At 39.7% G+C, this 17,516-nt stretch overlaps 1 protein-coding gene across 1 annotated transcript in view; it reads left to right on the top strand.

Annotated features, from left to right (window-relative positions):
- The window catches only part of LOC118340954 (A-kinase anchor protein 7-like), a 39,546-nt gene extending 23,424 nt beyond the window's left edge, over positions 1-16,122 (top strand). The window contains exons 11-12 of the mRNA XM_035679122.1: positions 9,973-10,008; positions 15,875-16,122. Coding sequence (XP_035535015.1) covers positions 9,973-10,008; positions 15,875-16,095 — 257 coding nt within the window. The 3' untranslated portion in view covers positions 16,096-16,122. The remainder of the gene's footprint in view (positions 1-9,972; positions 10,009-15,874) is intronic.
- The last annotated feature ends 1,394 nt before the right edge of the window (positions 16,123-17,516 follow it).

Raw genomic sequence — 17,516 nt, 5'->3', positions numbered from 1 at the left:
TGTGTGTGTGTGTGTGTCTCTCGCTTTGAGTCATCTGCCTGCATCCATGATCATCTGTGACCTACAGATGAGCAAAGGAGTATTAGGGTGAGAGAGTGTGACCATGCAAGTCTCTTTGTGTGCACTCTAGTATTATATATGTGTATGTATTAGTCATATTCCAGCTGTATAATTAATCTCTCATTGCTTAGTGGCTCTGTCTGGCTTATGATTTATGAGCTCCTGCAACAAGATGAAAGAATTGCCTTAATAGTTACTCATGCATCTTCTTACAGTCCTCTTACTGCAAATATCAACTCTCAGTAGTTAATTTAAAGTATGTTCTTAAACCTTGGACTGGTTAGATCTGATTAATACCTCCAGGCATTAAACACTTAAAGGTGCTCTTAGGAGTTTTTCTTAAAAACAAACTAAAAGTATGTTTACTTTAAGTGTTTCTCACCAGAACACATTGTGTGTATCCTTGAGGTCAAACAAACCCTCATAAAACATTTGCAAAGGCATTTTTTAAAATATATTTCAAACCATGCATTGTTTACATCTATGTTTGCTAGCTTGTGGTTTTCTTCTTCTTCGCTGCCTTTATTGATGCATCGCTGGCTCCAACTGTCGATCAGCAGAGTAACATGAGGTGGCAGGTTGTGTACTGTGTCTACATGTACATCCTTGTGTGCACGCTACAAACAAAACAGGGGATTCACTTGTGAAATCGTTACTCCATAGCGCCACTACTGGTCAGACAACTCCACAGGATACCTTTAAATCATACTCAGTGTTCTTTTAATGAAAAATTATTAATGGAGAACTAAACAGAGGAAGGTGTAAAGTAACTTGATGCAGTGTTAGTGTCCTCAGTCTGACAGTATGGTATATTTGTGATGATTTATTAGTGGTATATTTTTGTGTATGTTTGGAAAACCCCTTCCACTTTCTTTATTAGTTCTTACTGTGTTGCGTCAGCATTTACGCAGAATAGCCCGAAAGCTTTAAGATTCCCTCCAGACATGTTTTAAATTATATACAAATAATTTGCCTTCAATAATATTTTTTGTCTGATATGGTTTTCCACAAAAACATTAAATTGCTTTATTAAAATGTTTAAAATGACATCTATTCCTTCTGTATCATTGGACAATTCAGAATCTATGAGTATGCATATATTGTTCATTTCAAAAATTTAACTGCTGGACACAAGATGTCTCCTGCGTCAGTAAAGTCTTCTTCTCAGTGTATGTGCACTGGAAGAGCTTCACACACACACCACGCTTGGGTAAGTCCCATATTGAACTAGGAAGAGGTTTTAAATTGAATAACTGATTTAAAGTGAGTACAGAGAAACTTTCCTCCTTCAACAGATGAGTGTGAATTCTGACTTCTGTGTGACGTCTTTGGATGTCAGAATCTACACATACATCATTCTTCTCATTGAAGCTCACACATCCAAGTGAAGTAGCAATAAGCAAAACAAATTTTTGAGTGGAGAGGGACTTTAAAATGACTTAAACAACTCCTTATGGATTATCATACCACTTTCCTTTTGTACAAAACCATGTGGCACAGATTAGCTAGATATCGCCACATCTCTACAACCACAACCTTTCCTGGATGTGTTTTGTTTGATGTTATCTAACACGTGTTGTTACACAACATCAGCGGTCAGTTTAAGGAAGATTAAAACGGATAAATAAAGGAGCAAAGTAAAGTCACACAAGATGACAGTGATAGCGATAGTGGAGACCGTCTGCTCTGCTTCGGCTCATATGAAATGAAATGAGCTCCTCAGGATAATTACTGATGCAGCTTGCGGTTTGATTACAGCTTTAAGCAGCGAGTTCTCTCTCATTGTTCTGTAGAAGCCGTAGTGGGGGTTAATTTGGGTTTTGGATGAATGTACAATTCAGTTTTGGTGCTAGTACATGTTGATGGACTCGAACACTGTTATTACTTACTTACTACTCTGATATTATTGTAAAAAAGATACACAGCCTCATTCTAGAAGATGATTATCTTCACATCCATAAGTGCAAGTTAGTTATCCTGTTATTACTCTCAGACTGACATTGTGAGTGTGGTATGGATTAGCTATGTGAGAAGGAAGGACTCAGTGGGTAGAGATAGAAAACTAGAGTTTCCGCTGTAATGTTTGCTGGAGTAAATTGGATTTGGTATTTGTTTGTCCCAGTTTTCATTCTAGTTTAAGAAATTGAAATTGATCTTATTTAGATACTTGAACCAGTAGAAAATCTGCCCCTCATGCAACCACCAGGAAACCATTTTTGTTTTTAATTCAAACAAGCAAACTACAACTACAAATATTAGTTTTCTAATATTTTTTCTGTTAAGGTAGAAATGTACGGTATCTTCACATTATCACTGCTGCTAACCTGTTAGTTGGGTTAATGATTAAACGGCGATACAAGATAATAAAATCAGCCAATGATTTGTGGCAGGTACACTGTGTTTATGTATATAACATCTTGATCATGCTGTCATAAATGGAGACTTTGACACTGGCTTAAATGGCGATTCTGGAGAAAAAAAAAGGTGTGTGTGTGTGGGTGCATGTGTGCTCTTATATAGCTGTAAAGAATTAATAAAAACTAACTGTAATTAAACTGTACATATTTTACTGTGTGCACTCTCTTCCTGCTCCTCTCTGTTTCTCTTCCTCCCTCCTGTGTTTTTTCTCTCTCGCTCGCCCTCTCTCTCTCTCGCTCTCTCTCTCTCCCCTGCTTGCAGCTGCATTGCTATAAACAGTCGAGCCACTGTGCCCTACTTCTGAGTGGAGAGAGATGGAGGGAGAAGGGGGAAAGAGTGATGCGGGGAATGAACACTAATGAGGGGAAAAGAAGGGATGAAGAATTGGTGATACTGAGAAAAAGGGGGAGGAGAGGAGAGGGAGGCAGACTAAATGGGGGAGTTTGTGTGTAGGTCAGATGCTACCCCTGTGATATGGTGACAATCACCCTCGTGAGCACAGCAAGACACGTGTGTGTGTGCTTGTGTGCTTGTGTGTGCTTGTGTGTGTATTCAACCATGACCAATATGACAAGGTGTCACACTGGTGTTTACTCTCTCTGCAGGTGGAAAAACACACTGTACCTCTCACAAGTACTTGATATGCACACACTTTCTTCATATGAATCACATTTAGTTGATATTTTAAGAAATATAGACAATCATAGAGTCGAGAAAAGAGAGACATTCCTTCTTGTATTACAGAAATTTGACATTATATTTGTTACATGGATAGTTATTCTTTCCATTTGTAATTAAATAAAAATAAACTTTGACTATAAAATGGAAAGTATTGAAGGGAATACTTATTTTCCTCGTGCAGAATTTCAAGTACAACTCATGACCACTGAGTAATGATTTGAACTTATCACACTATAGCATCACGTTGGTGAAATCGGTAAATCTGTTGCTTGAGTAAGCATGTGTAATGTTAACCACATTTTTCTGCTGATTGGCTAATTGATTAATAGAAGAGTTGTTTCAGCTCTTTTCTTATAACGGTTGAGTAAAAGAAAAACATAAAGCGCTGTATAAAATATACCCCATGGAGGTGTGATCTGCATCAGAATCTCATCAGTTTTAAATTTAATTGAAATATGTTTCTTTCTGAGATTAGTTGCCAACTATCAGACAAATAAAGACTTAATACTTTATAATTACTCTGTTCCATAATAAAGCTGCTTAAACAGTCCAGTCACTAAATTGTGCTGTAATGAGCTGTTCACTCCCTCGCTGCTGCTCTTTTAGAGGTCTTGATTGTTTACGCTACTTCACTCCTCACATTTTCTCAGTTGGTGGGTTCACAGTCGACTGAGCAGATTTTAAACATTTTACTTTGAATAACTTTGTGCTAATGCACAGGGATAGTGTGCCACATTGCTCTTTCGGATCTTTTTAAACAAATATACAACCAAACAGTCCACTCCTTTCACAGCATTGGTTTGTACTTTATTCACAGTCTTACCATGATGCGTTTTCCCCTTCTAATAACAGTCAGATAACCCCTCGTAGAGCTTGCTAGGAATAAGCCTGAATGAAGGGTAGCTTGGCCTCTGGTTGGCCACTGCATTGGCTGTTCACCTGCATTAGCAGTGTAGCAACAAATGACCTTGTTCAGGCGGGAAGAATGTTTCGCTTTTAACTGTCAAGGTTTGCACAATTGTGGTATCACCAAATGATAATTGTTATAAAAATCAGCTACATATTAGTGAGAGGCTCACAAATGCACACAGACGAGAGAGCGATGCACAAAGGAAGGGCGTGCTGCTATGGGTGAGGCCACATGTGAGGAAGAAGGGGAGAACAGGGAGGTGGGAGCAGAGCGAGGGGAAGAGATGCACGCAGCATTGCTTAATTCATTCTTTTATTTTGTCCCATTCAATCCTCTCTGCCAAGTTTTCTTCTTTCATTCCAGTCCCTCTCTGTGTTAATTCTCTCTCGTTCCAGTACCACGCAGTCTCCTTTTCCAACAAATGTAAAAACAATGAAATATTTACATTCTTTGCGTTTGTCTGTGTGCGTTTTGTCTGTGTGAGTCTGACAGCCGACTACAGCTCAGTGAGCTGGGTCACTGAGCAGTAAAAAGCCAAACCTGAATATTGACGTACTGCTTTCAGTCCCAAGTGGGATCCTGACACCGAGGACGGAGGCACCGCTTTGTTTAAATATACGCCACGCATGCCCTGACGCTTGGCCAGTGGTTATAAGGCACTGAGGTTTTATTATGTGTAGACGAATGGAAACAGCTCTGTGTCTGCTGGTGCAATCAATTCATTCACTTCTTTCGATGCTTTGTCTCCCCAAGGTCTGACAGGATCACAGCCGGCGTCTCTGTTCGAGCTAGACATGTTTCAGACACAGCTAGTGTTCCTTAAAGAGGTGTCCAGCACATAATAAAGCTGTAGTAGGTAGCCTTTATGTAGTTAAGTAATAAGAATAAGCCAGGTGGGTGTCTTAGAACAGGCGTGGACGCAGGGGAGATGCTAAAGGGGGGAAAGGCATGTGATTCCTTGTGTTGCTTTGATTTTCTGCAATGATTAAGAAATGAGCCCCCTACAGAAACCTCGCTATATCACATTTAGTCACAGTGGGGCTGTGCTGAGCTGATAGAGCCAAGTCCTGCCTTGTTATGCTTTTGTAAGTTAGCTAACAGACTAGGCTGTGATCCTTTTGTGTTGTGACACCAGGCTAGAGGACCAAAAGATGTCAAATCAAAGCATATTATGGTTTTTGGCCCACTGTGCTTCACACTAGAAAGGCCCGGGCTGTTTATTTGATCTACGGTCAAGCAGTATTAACAGGCGACACATCTGTCCAGCAGCTGCACGGCTTTAATGTCTGCGTCCACTGTCAGACCCCTGAGCGAAATGTCAAAGGGATCTTGTGCCACAGTTGTGTCTTTAATTAAAAGAAGCAGCGCTCACACTGCAGTAGCTGCGTGGCTCTGTGGATCGAAATGTTGGTCGATGGCTTCCGCCACTTTGATCCAGACTGAAATATCCCAACTTACTATTTTATGGGTTGCCGTGAAATTTTGTGCAGACATTCATGATCCCCAGAGGATGAATCCTTACAACTTCTGTGATCCCCTGACGTTTTCCTTTTAGTGCCGCCACACAAAACTGTGGTTTCTGACCGAATTTTGCAAAATTGCTTCCCATCTTCCTCAGCTGTAGTTTGTGTTTTGTGCTAATTAGCAAATGTTAACATGCTACGGGCTAAACTAAGATGGTGAACATGGTTAACATTCGTTATACCTGCTAAACGTCACGTCATTATGAGCATGTTTGCATTCAGCTCAAAGCACCGCTATGGCTAGGTACAGCCGCACAGGAGCAGCTAGCATAGCATGTGTGTGTCATCATGTTCAATTTTCATTATTTCCAAATCAGTTTACTCAGTCAGTATTACATGAAGGCGCACTGTCGGGTAGCGTATCGCCGCCTTCTGCTGTTTCACATCCGGCCTCAGTCCCTCCTTAAGTCATCGTCATCCTCCTCATATCACTTTGAAGGCATGAGTGTGAAAAAAGAGTTTTGATGGTGTTTACCGTCTCGGTGGAGGAATTCATCAGCCGTGAAATTGTCGATCAGTGCACTGGTGGAGAGGAACAGACTCTCACACTTCTGGGCATCAACACCCTGCATCCCATTGTTCTGGCACATGGGAGAGATAGTCACAAATGTAATTATCATCCTCTGTTGTAGAATTCAAAAAATGCAGGCAAATTAGGCCACAACATGAGTCCATTACAGAGCTCCTAGTAGCTTGTTTTTTTTTTCTGTAAATATTTTTTAATAAGCATTACTACAGTTGGCCCTTTAATGAGTACAGTGGGCCCTGTAGGTCTATAAACTGTTCTCCAGTTCAGTGATGTACACGTCTGATCTCCAGGGGGTTGGTTTCTCTTTGGCAAGGTAATGTTTATTCATAATAATCCATAAATAGCTTCTCCTCAGTAAGTCCGTAACCTGAACATGAGTTACTTAGAATACAGCGTGAATAGAAATGTGTTGAGCAGGGCTGCAGTCAGTACAGTATCTCGTGTCTGAGAGAGTCTCTGGTATTTCCTCAGGAAACCGCTCCACCATCAGTCCTCTTTACCCCCCAGCCGCACAGCTTCTATATACCCCCACTGTCCTCGTCTCTTATTTCTCTTTCAAGGTCTGCTCTTCCTCGTTTCTCCTCCTCTTCCTCCCCAACCGTCCCTCTCTGTCCTTGAATGCACCCTCTCCCTTCTTTCTTTTTTTTCCTCCCTCTTCTTTCTCATTTTTCTGCTTCAAACCTCCGTTAAGGATCTCTTCTTGTTGCGCAAATACACCCTCCTCTTGCTCACTTCACACACTGCACAGTAGTCTTCCTCCACCTCTTTCTCCCCCTTTCCCCCCCCCCAAATTCTCCTCCTACTCCTTTCTCCTTGTCCTCCTCCTCCTCTTCATCTGCCTATTGCGCTCTCTCTCATGCTTTATCCTCTTCCTCTTACCAGATACGCTGCATTAATTCTCTGTCTAAACCCCTGATAGAGCGTTCAGGAAATCAGTTCATTTGGAGTAAGAGGAAATTAGCCATAGCAGCAGATTATTAGGCTGGATGTAAACATAATCAGTTAGGCTGCTATTCCCAGTGAATCTGATTCAGGTCTTAATGGGATTATTACGGGGACTTTCGATACTGCACATAGATGTGAAGTGCTTGTGTAGGGGGAGCATCAACAGAGACTCTGCTAGAACTGAACATTAAAGTGCTCTCTCCATCATGGAAAGTACAAACTATTGAAAGCGGCTGGCTAACAATTTTGGCAGACTTCAGCAGAATGTCAGCACTGATCCAACCAGGAAGTGGACTCTATTAGTTATTAGGAGGGAAGGAGTTGCTAAAGAAGAAGATAAATAAGTGTGTAAGGGAGTTTGAAGTAATGGTGTTAAAAGGTTCTTACATGGCACAAAATAAATCACAGCAGAGCAGTGCCCAGGAGGAGAGAGCAGAGCCAAGTAAAGCAGAGCAGAGCGGTGACGCTGGGAATGAAATAAAAAAAAACAAAGCCGACACACAGTAGTTGTCACTTGACATTGTGCAGACTCACAGCACGCTGACAGTACAGTCACAGTCACAAACACAGCATCAGTACACCAACAACCTTTCAACCTTTCTGCCTATCTGGGTGACTTCGAAGCCTGGACACGTTAGAGACACAGACAGAGGAAGCAAAGGTGTGAAAGAGGAACAAACTTAAATGCTAACATGCTCACAATCACAATGTTGTGACGGTGACTTTTAGGTATAATGTTTACCATGTTTACAATCCTAGTTTAGTATGTTAGCATGCCAACATTTACTAATTAGCACTTAACATATGGTGAGAATGTAATTAGGTTTGCAGGTATTTGGTCATAAATAAATAGAAAAATAAAGCGTAAATACTGGATAAAGACATTTTTATGACAGAAATAGAATAAATGTTCAACCACTGTGGTTCCAGCTTCTTGCAGCATTTCTTTCTTTTATATTATTGTAAATAATGAATGTTCTTCTTTCTTTGAGTCTTAGTTGTTAGTTTTATAGACCAAACAACAAATTGATAAATTTAGTAAATATTCGGTAGATGTAACAATAAGGAAACAATATCACTAGTTGCAGACCTAGTTAAGATATTTCAGTGTATACAAAAATGACAAACCAACTAGAACCCTGTTGCTAGCTTGTTAGCAAAAATAAAGCGAGCAATGAAAACACAACCTGGCATGGTTTTGCTGTTGGACAGAAGACAGCATATCCTACTTCTAATCTTATTTCCACTACAGGTTTAACCAGAATCTACTAATTGGCTTGGTTTGCACCATATGGGCTAAGATATTTAGTCTGGCTCTAGACCCAGAGAGTTCAATGTAATGCATACTGAAAAAGAAAGGAATGCATATTATAATTCGGCAAGTTTAAATCTGTTTTACTCATTCATTGAAATCTCCAACTGCTTATAAATTTTAATGTTAAGGGATTTCATCTGTCTCACAACACCTGTTCCACTGTTTTTTGCTTTTCCCCAATCTTATGTTGTGGAGTTTTTAGATGAAACTAAATGTCAGCGCACAGAGAGAGACAAGAAAAGTGATATTTGAAAACAGATCTTGAGAAATGCACGTTAATACATTTGGGAAAGATGAGCCTGAAAGAGAGAAGCAGTGAGGCAAAGAAGAAAGAAAGTCAGATGCAGAGAAAAAGGACAAAAAAGTTGAGGGACAAGAAAAAGTCAAACAGATGTGAGAGAAGAGGACACTTATGGTGAAGAGTGAGTGAAACCTGGCACAAAGAAAAAAACGATGGAAGTCGGTGCAACCTCTTGTGTTGTTAAAAGTTGAAGTGCCTGTCTGGTTCTCATCCCGTCACCATGACAACACTGCCAGCTAGAAAAAGTAGAGAGAGTGAGAGGGAAAAAAAAGGGTTGAGATAAAACGGGAGAGAGGTTTGTAAAAGTAAAGGCAGAAAGAGGTTAGAGTCAGAGTCGCACAAGTGGAGGGGAGTATATGAGCTCAGCAGAGGGCACACAAGCTTTGAGAAATTGTGGATCTACTTTGTGAGAACGTGTGTGTGTGTGTGTGTGTGTGCGTGTGTGAGTGATACACTGTTGAACATGTGTATTTGTGTGTGTGACAAAGAGATAAGTTGTGTCTGTCAGCCTTGTTGTTGTGGAATCAGTCTATCCACAGCGAGAAAGGCTTATCTGTGTCTCTGTTACTGTGTGTGTGTGTGTGTGTGTGTGTGTGTAACAGGTACAGAGGGCAGCTTTACTGCCATCATAAAAGGCCTTTATTTTGTCAGGCCAAGATTGAACAGGCAGATAAAAACTCTTTCACACACCTCATTTAAAAGATACGGACACAGAACAGACCTTTGACAAGTCAAAGTCTGTTTATGTGGGATCAAAATCACGAGCTAGTAATTTCTGGATATTCATAACAGCAGCAGAAGTAAGTCAGAGGAGAGGAATGAGGGTTATACTCCATGTTAAAATCATCCAAAAGTCACCCAGTTGTTTGTTCATGTTTAGCTAACATACGTTTAAGTCTTTTTACAGTGTAGTCTAACTATTTGTGTAAGAAATGACGCTCTATTATCCAGCGTTCTCTCTCTAAAAAGTGTACACCTGGGCCCTATTTTTACACAGCAGAGGCTCGCCACTCTTGGGAGTATTTCTTCTGAATATTTGTGCATCCGTTTTAGTCCTCACGTAGCCCAGAGGTCCAAACCTAATCTTTAAAATCACAGCTGTGTAGCACCAAAACTATCTCCCTTGTGTTAGCAGACAAACAGGCTTTTGTGTACTGTACTGCTTCATGAGTGTATGAAATCCACGAGACAGCAAAATATCACTTGTTTTTTGTTGAATTTCTTTTTGTGTGTGTGTGTATTTGTGTCTTTTATTTATTTAATGTGTTGATGTTTGTGCTTACGTTGCAGATTTGGTTCAGAACCCACTCCATGCCAAACGCTCAAGTATGTGTCCCTCCTCATATCACATGTCTACAATCAGAGTCAGGAAGGCTCATTTAAAACCTAATCTACATCTGATTACAGGCTAGATTGCATTCTGTAACGTAATCCCTCAGAACAATCACATTTGGGATGATTAATGATTACATTCGGCAACCTCTGGGTTACCGCGATTATATTTATTACAAAAGATGTGTTCAGAGATCACCTGGACCGTATGTAATCACAGTATTATTTTTCCCAGAAACCACGAATAATCATTAATCAGTTGTTATTCTTATTGAGGTAATTCTATCGCCGCTGATGTGTCATCTAGCAGCCTTTTCTAATCTGCCAGCATTTCCTTTCAGCTGATATAATTTGAATGTGTAATTCTATAATCATTTGCCTCATCAGTTTAAATTCAGTTACCCTAAATGATCCAAGCTAAAGCCATCTTGGTTGAAGGAAGCAGGACAGGAAGTGATTAAGGGGACCGTTTTATGGCCTTGTGTTAGTAAGCTTCTCCTCACAGCTGTAGTTTCAATGAGCAAGGCAGTCTCTAAGGTCGTCCTTCAGTAGCTGATCAAATGCAAGGATTTCGTTACAGACATCAATACAGTATCAAATTATTTCTATTTCAGTTAGAAACTATATCCACAGCCCTATATGTTTTGAATGCCACATTGCTGGTATTTGCCTTTCACATGTTTTGGTATTTGCATGCAATGATTTTAACACAGGCATTTCTCTGTTAATGCTGTAATAACTTCCTCCACCGCACAGTGAGTTCAGTCTAACTGAAGTGTAAATCATGCAAACAGGGTTGAGGCCTTTAGCTACTGTTTGACATGTAATGGGTTCAGCATGTGCACATACTGCTGTGATCTCATCCTTAAGGGACACTTAAGAAGACGATGGACATTCGGTGGACCTGTTTTAAATAATCAAACCTGTGTTCACTACAGTGTGTTTATTTTAAAATGAAAGCTACACTTATCTTGACGGCATTCACAGATATGGAACAAAGAGACTCTACAACCACACTTTTGTGTGATTGCATCTTGATGTTTGTTTTTAATATTTCCTACAGTGGACCTCACTGGAGAGCAGAGAGCAACATCAAAATATTTGCTAAAAGAAAATTGTTCTGTGTGATCATCAGCTGATCACACAATCATAAATAATGAGCCGCACATAGACTGTAATTAGTTCTTTTTTTTTTTTTACTTTGAGAGATGCATGCTGGGTCCACATCGCCAATTGCAGAAGTTTGTGTCTGTGCGTGTAACAGTGTGTCAACCATACAGGGTCACATAGACGCCTGGCATTAACATGCAATCTGTATCTGGATATCCGATCTTTATAAGGAAAACCACATGTTAATGCCGGTCTACATGCATGTAAAACGCGTTATAATATGAATGGGATCAGATCGGCCAGACAACATCTGGTCAGGCTCGCATTGTGATCAGATCTCAGCAGCGTGACCACATTCTTAAGAAAAAAATCACCTTAAAGTAACCTAAGGCCTAACTTTGTTAGTTTGCATATTTACATCCGATTACAATGTAGGCAGAATCAAGATAACGTGAATGCCGGATTAATGCAAAGAATTTTATTGGATTGTTTGTCATTATCCAGGCAATGTATCCAGATACATGTTGATACCAGTTGTAAATGGTGCCATAATTTAAATGATCTCCAGTTTCAGTTAACTCAGCTTGATTATAATGGCCATCAGCCTTTGGGGGTCCACATACTAGTGTGTACTGTTTGCTAAGAAATATGTGGAATAAATTCAGTCCACTGAAGTCCTGAGGGCAAAAATACCTGATCAAACAGCGGTCAGAGGTGTGAGTCACTCAAACTGACAGGGTGACTGCAGGTAATCAAATCGCATCTCAGTACAACAGCAGCTGGGCTTCTCAGAGAGCACAGCTCAATAAAACATGAGTTAGAGGTACAACAACAGAACATCATGTTAGGTTCAAATCAATTTAACGAAAAATAAGGCTGAGGCTGATGTGAGAGCATAGTGGGACCATAATTGGGTGAGTAATGCGCACATATGTCGGCTGGTATGACGAATGCTGGTTTCTGTTTGGCAGGCTGTTTGGCATAAATAACACATATTTGTGGGTACATAATGCATGTGTCAACGGTACAAGCTGGTAATGATGGTGAAATGCTGCGGTGACATGCATGTGACTGTAATTTATTCTCCTGGCTTCTATAGTATATCTCAACCCCACCTGGAGGATAAAAGGGGGTGTATAAAATGTCCACAGCATGGATATACAAACAATCAATCATCAGTGACAGACACCTTTGTAGCAATACATCAAGGACTGAGACCCCTGCAGAGCATTTATACACCTCATTGAATTCATACCTAGTAGCTTACAGGTGCATTTGCCAAACAGTCAATGATACTGTGTCTTAAAGGTGCCCTGTGGACATTGCTCTTAAAGAAATGGATAAACAAAACTGGGTCGCACAAATAAATAAAAAAGAACTTCTCCATAGTGGTACAAGTGGTTAAAAACTCCTCAGGGCACCTTTGAAAAATGTATTTAAGATAATTTAACATAAACTGTAACAGGTTGGTAAGAAAACTACTACAGAATAGAAAAAATGACACATTAGGGGCCAATCAGACAGAGACACATTGCTACAGTCGCCGGCGATTCAAATAATGTTCGAAACATGCATCTCTAGAGCAGGGATGTGTGTGCAACCGGGCAATCCAATATGATCAATGGGATTCAAGCTGACAGCGAGCTATTGCCGTTGCTTTCTCTCAAAGACAAGTAGAGCCTGACAGATTTATCGGCGGGCCGATATTAGGCATTTTCCAAACTATCTGTATCGGCATTTATAATGGACGATGAATAAATATTTTGAGGTGTCAAACTTACGGCCTCTAGAGGGTTCATTCCGGCCCGCGGAATGTGTGAAAATTACAGAGAAGACAGAGTATTGAACATAGCACCAATGCTTTATTAAACTTTATTCACCGACAACTGTAACTCACACTGTACATTTTACTGCTAGACCTGATAACTTACTGCTCTGCTGCCGTTCACCGCCGCTCGCACGCTCGCTTACGCTCTCTCTCTCTTGCTCTACCACACACACGTTACGCTGCTCTATTCCTCTTATAACATTCATTAGTCAAAATGACTTTGTCAAAAAGGAGACTAAACTTAGCAAACTAAACAGTGATTAAACCTACTTCATGTAAAATGCTGCTTCAGACACTTTTGCTCTGTGAAAATGTATGTAGGTAAATTTAAAATATCTTGACAAGTTGTTTTAATTATTATTAACTGTAAGAGAAAGTTACCTGATATTATGTTTCAGTTCCAGGATAACATGTTACTTAATGTTCTGTTGGCTTGTGAGATCCACAGTCCACTGATCTTTAAATTGTTAGCCTAATGCACATGTGTATAAATGAAATTATATATTATATATTGTTGAAATTGCTTACTTATTATTACTAAAATTCACGGTTGTTTCAGTAATGTTTTGTGAAAAGAAAGTTGCTAAATGTGATCATTTTCAGAATGTAACAATTAGGGGTTTTTGCTATTTATAGTTAATTATGCCTAATTTACTGGTCCCGGCCCGCACTTCAGGGTCAAAAAAAAAAATTGGGTTGTATGTGGCCGCCTGAAACCCAATAAATGAGTTTTGACACTCCTTGGTATATAGTCTTTTACTATAGTTTATATTTTGCTGTTGTTATTTATCAGAACTTATAGAACTTAACAGAATATTTTTTTTCCAGTCTTGTTCAAAGTTATATTTATGAAGCTTACCAAGTCTATTAATACTCGTAACTTTGATTTTTTTTTTTTTATTATTATTGTTTTTTGTTCAAAGGACTTTGAGTTTCATTGTATTTTTATACATTTTATTTATCAGAACTTTAATATATTTTGATGTTCTTCTGTTTATTTTTAAACTGCATTATCCTATTATTTTAGTGAGGACTCATAAATAACTACAAATAACTAATGTTAGGGAAATCTGTTTATGTTTTGTACGCAGTTCTGGAATTTCTTTTTTAAATATATATACGCCGATATATCGGACTATCGGATTTTTAAATCGTCAAATATTTGTATCGGTATCGGCCTTAAAAATCCTTTATCGGTCGGGCTCTAAAGACAAGTGACTTACATGAAACTATCACGACATGAGCTATGAAATCTCCCATTCCCTCTGAAATACTCTCACATCTACCAGCATCAAAACAGGAATGAGTGGTAAAGTAGTAAAGCCCACCTATGGCCTGATTTAATTGGCTGCCTGGGTGAAGTGTGACATTGACAGGTGCTGAAAACATGAGAATGTGTCACCTTCTCCGTGTCATAGAAAACCGACAGAAAAACCGAGACACGCCGTGTGAGAGAGGACGTACCATAGAAAAACAACGGTTTTGCTGGCGAGGCTTTTGTAGCGACGCATTTCAGTGTGATCATCCGCTTACGCTTTATGGATGCAAATCTGACCTCAGCAAACCTCGTTCGCTGTCTCACTCCTACTGTATGTCCTGTCTCTGTCTGTGTTGCATAACAGTAGCACCACTGTGCTTTCAAATATAAACACACCGATGGGCCCAGTGGGATTGTGCAATGTGGAATATCATCTTGGGGATTTTACTTTCAGCCTTTAGTAATCAGATGTTGAGGGGGTTATAGTGTGCTTTTGAACCACTGCCGACTGGATGGTTGAGTGATTTTCTATTACTCTCTTTCTGAATGGCTTAGTGCAGGCTGTCTATCTTATAGCCTCCCTGCCTAGCTATCTTTCTACATGAATTATTGACTTTCTGCCCATCTTGCTATATATTTTTTTTTTCTAACTGGCTTTATGTCTGTCTGACTGCTCTGCTATCTCACAGTTTTTTAGTCTGCCATTTTGTCTGTAGCAAAAGCAGAACCAACAGTGTGGTAAAACCTTTGCTTGTTAAATTAATTCTCTTTTCAATCACTCCAGGAGGTAGATTAAATTCAAAATGCATGCACTGAAGAGTCGAGAGATGGTTGTTTACCTCCTCTGTTGTTATCAACTCTGTCACATCTTGTCTATTGTGGTCACATCCAATCTATTGTTGCTGGATTCTATGACGAGTGACTGTAGAGTCATTTATTATTGTCAGATTAATAGTTATTTTCATTTCGAACATACTGGAGTAAGAATGAAATCAGCCCTGGTATCATGTAATAAAACACAAAGGATTTAACATTGGATGTTTTTTAATATCACTGTAGTTAAGGTTAAGATTTTGAATGTGTCATTCATGTCACATACAGTGGAACAGACACTAGTGGCATAAACACAGTGGGAAATCCACAGTTTGATGATAAGTTTCAAATTCAAAACGTATTTTGTTGTTTAGCTATTGGAAATTGAACATTGAAGATGCACCCAAAATTGCCCTTTGCAGCAAGTGTGTGCAAGCAAGTGGGCACCAGTACTTACATAGCACAAGGTAGTATAAATACGATTTGGAGTTTAATATCAACACTGTCTGCAAACTGTCATATACCACAATGATTCATAGTTCCAGAAACCTGTAATAATGTGTGACTTAAACCAAAATAAACCAAAGTACTGAAATTGTTTGATCAGTATTCATATAGACTGTTACATAGAGACATTTCCCAGAGGGATGTTACTTAATTTACTTTAAAGCTGCGCTAATCAATATTTTTATATTAACAATGGAAAGAATAATGTGTAATGTGATATAAGGGAGCAATTTCGTACAAAAGTTTGTACATCCATGTGCTTTATGTTTGTGAGTGATAATGTTTTCTTGAATGAATATAATAATGTATATAATGCACCTTTATTTTATGCTTCCTCTACCCAGGTGGGCGTCGCCGGTCTGAGCCCGACGAGGCGGAGCTACTGAGGGTCAGCAGGCGACTGGTCGAGGATGCTGTCAATCGCGCCTTGCAACAGTACAAACAGGAAACACTTCAAAATGGGGGTGGGCCTAATGCCTCGGCAGTGCAGCCCCCTGGGAGCGCTGAGGAAACTGCAACAAAGACGGACACTACAGCTAACTCCACTACAGACAACAGGAAGTGACATCATCGGACTGAGGTACAGAGACTGCCGCCCAGAAAACATCAGCCAGGCCTGGCTAACCAGGAGAAGAGTCAGTAAGCCCTGGGCGCAAAGCCTGAACCAGCCAAACAGTCAGCCCAGTTTGCTGACTAGCTAACCCAGCTAGCCACCCACAACGGCTAGCCAGTCAAGCTAGCTACCCGCCACTACTGCCCAACTGACCTAGCTAGACACAGTGCTAGTTAAATAGATAATGTAGCTTGAGTTCAGTGCTAGGTTGACAGTCCCAGTTGGCCAGCTAGCTAAGCCTGTTAGTTAACTCTGGTGTCCTACATCTAACAGCAAGGACATCGACCGTCACTCAGCTGTGGGTCTGTGTGAAACACTGCTCCAGAGACACACATGCACATGTAGGTTTCACTTTGACCTGTCACTCACAAACTGCCCTTTTAGAATAAGATAAATCATGTTTTGTAGACAATTTGGTTCACCATCACCTGCATTTAAAATAGGACTCAATATCCTTAATTTCACTAAGAAAAAACTCTTTAACTTCGTTGTTTCAGGTGAAGAAAATAGTCTACTTTTCTTCTCGCATACGTTCCTCTTGAAAAATCAGTGCTGTCTCCATTGACAAAAGATTACTCATCTGCTCATCTTTGTGGCTGAAGAGGATATTATGTGAAAATAGCTGGTCTGACTGACGCAGTCTGAGTTGTGACTGGATTCTTCAAACTTAAGTGTGAAAAACAGTATGTTGGACTTTGTCTGTACAAGTTTTTGTCTGTGTATTATGCAGCATGTCTGGGTTCAAAGCACTTTCAATTCAATTCAGCTTCAGGAAATGGATCTTTTTAAAACTTCCAGCCTTTCATTTCACTTTTTACATAAGATAGCAAACTACATTTTTGTCTTTTCTCTAAGTTGTGTATGGAAAGTGGTCTGGCCCCAGCTATGCTTTAAGTATTACTGTTGTATTAACCAAGTGTGTCCTGCCGATACAGCACTGAGACAATCATCGATTTAAATTCAGTTATAAGCTCTGAATTCACATTTTAAAGCAGAAACTTTAGTGATACCAGCTTTTCCAAACCCTATCTGGACTCTTCGGTTGGGGTCCACAAACACTATGGGAGCATACAGACCAGTGTCCCTCTATCACTTTAATTTATCTGCACTAATAGCACTAACTTTGCCGGGGGAATTGGCGACTGAAGATGCTAAAAAATTAAATAACACTGCTACAAAACACTACAAGTTGCCAAGCATGCATTTTACTTTTTACTTAAAGCCAAAACCCTCATTGAGTGCTTGTCTCAGTGAAAACTACCTAATTTTGATGTGATAGGCAATTATTATTATTATTATTATTATTATTATTATTATTATTATTAAGATTGAAATCAATCCCAAATCTCTGCATTTAGTATGAAGCTAAATTC

This window comes from Morone saxatilis, unplaced genomic scaffold (assembly GCF_004916995.1).
Source record: "Morone saxatilis isolate NCDOM2014 unplaced genomic scaffold, NCSU_SB_2.0 Contig7, whole genome shotgun sequence".
Taxonomy (NCBI): Eukaryota; Metazoa; Chordata; class Actinopteri; family Moronidae; genus Morone; species Morone saxatilis.
This window is presented reverse-complemented; position numbering and strand designations above follow the sequence as displayed.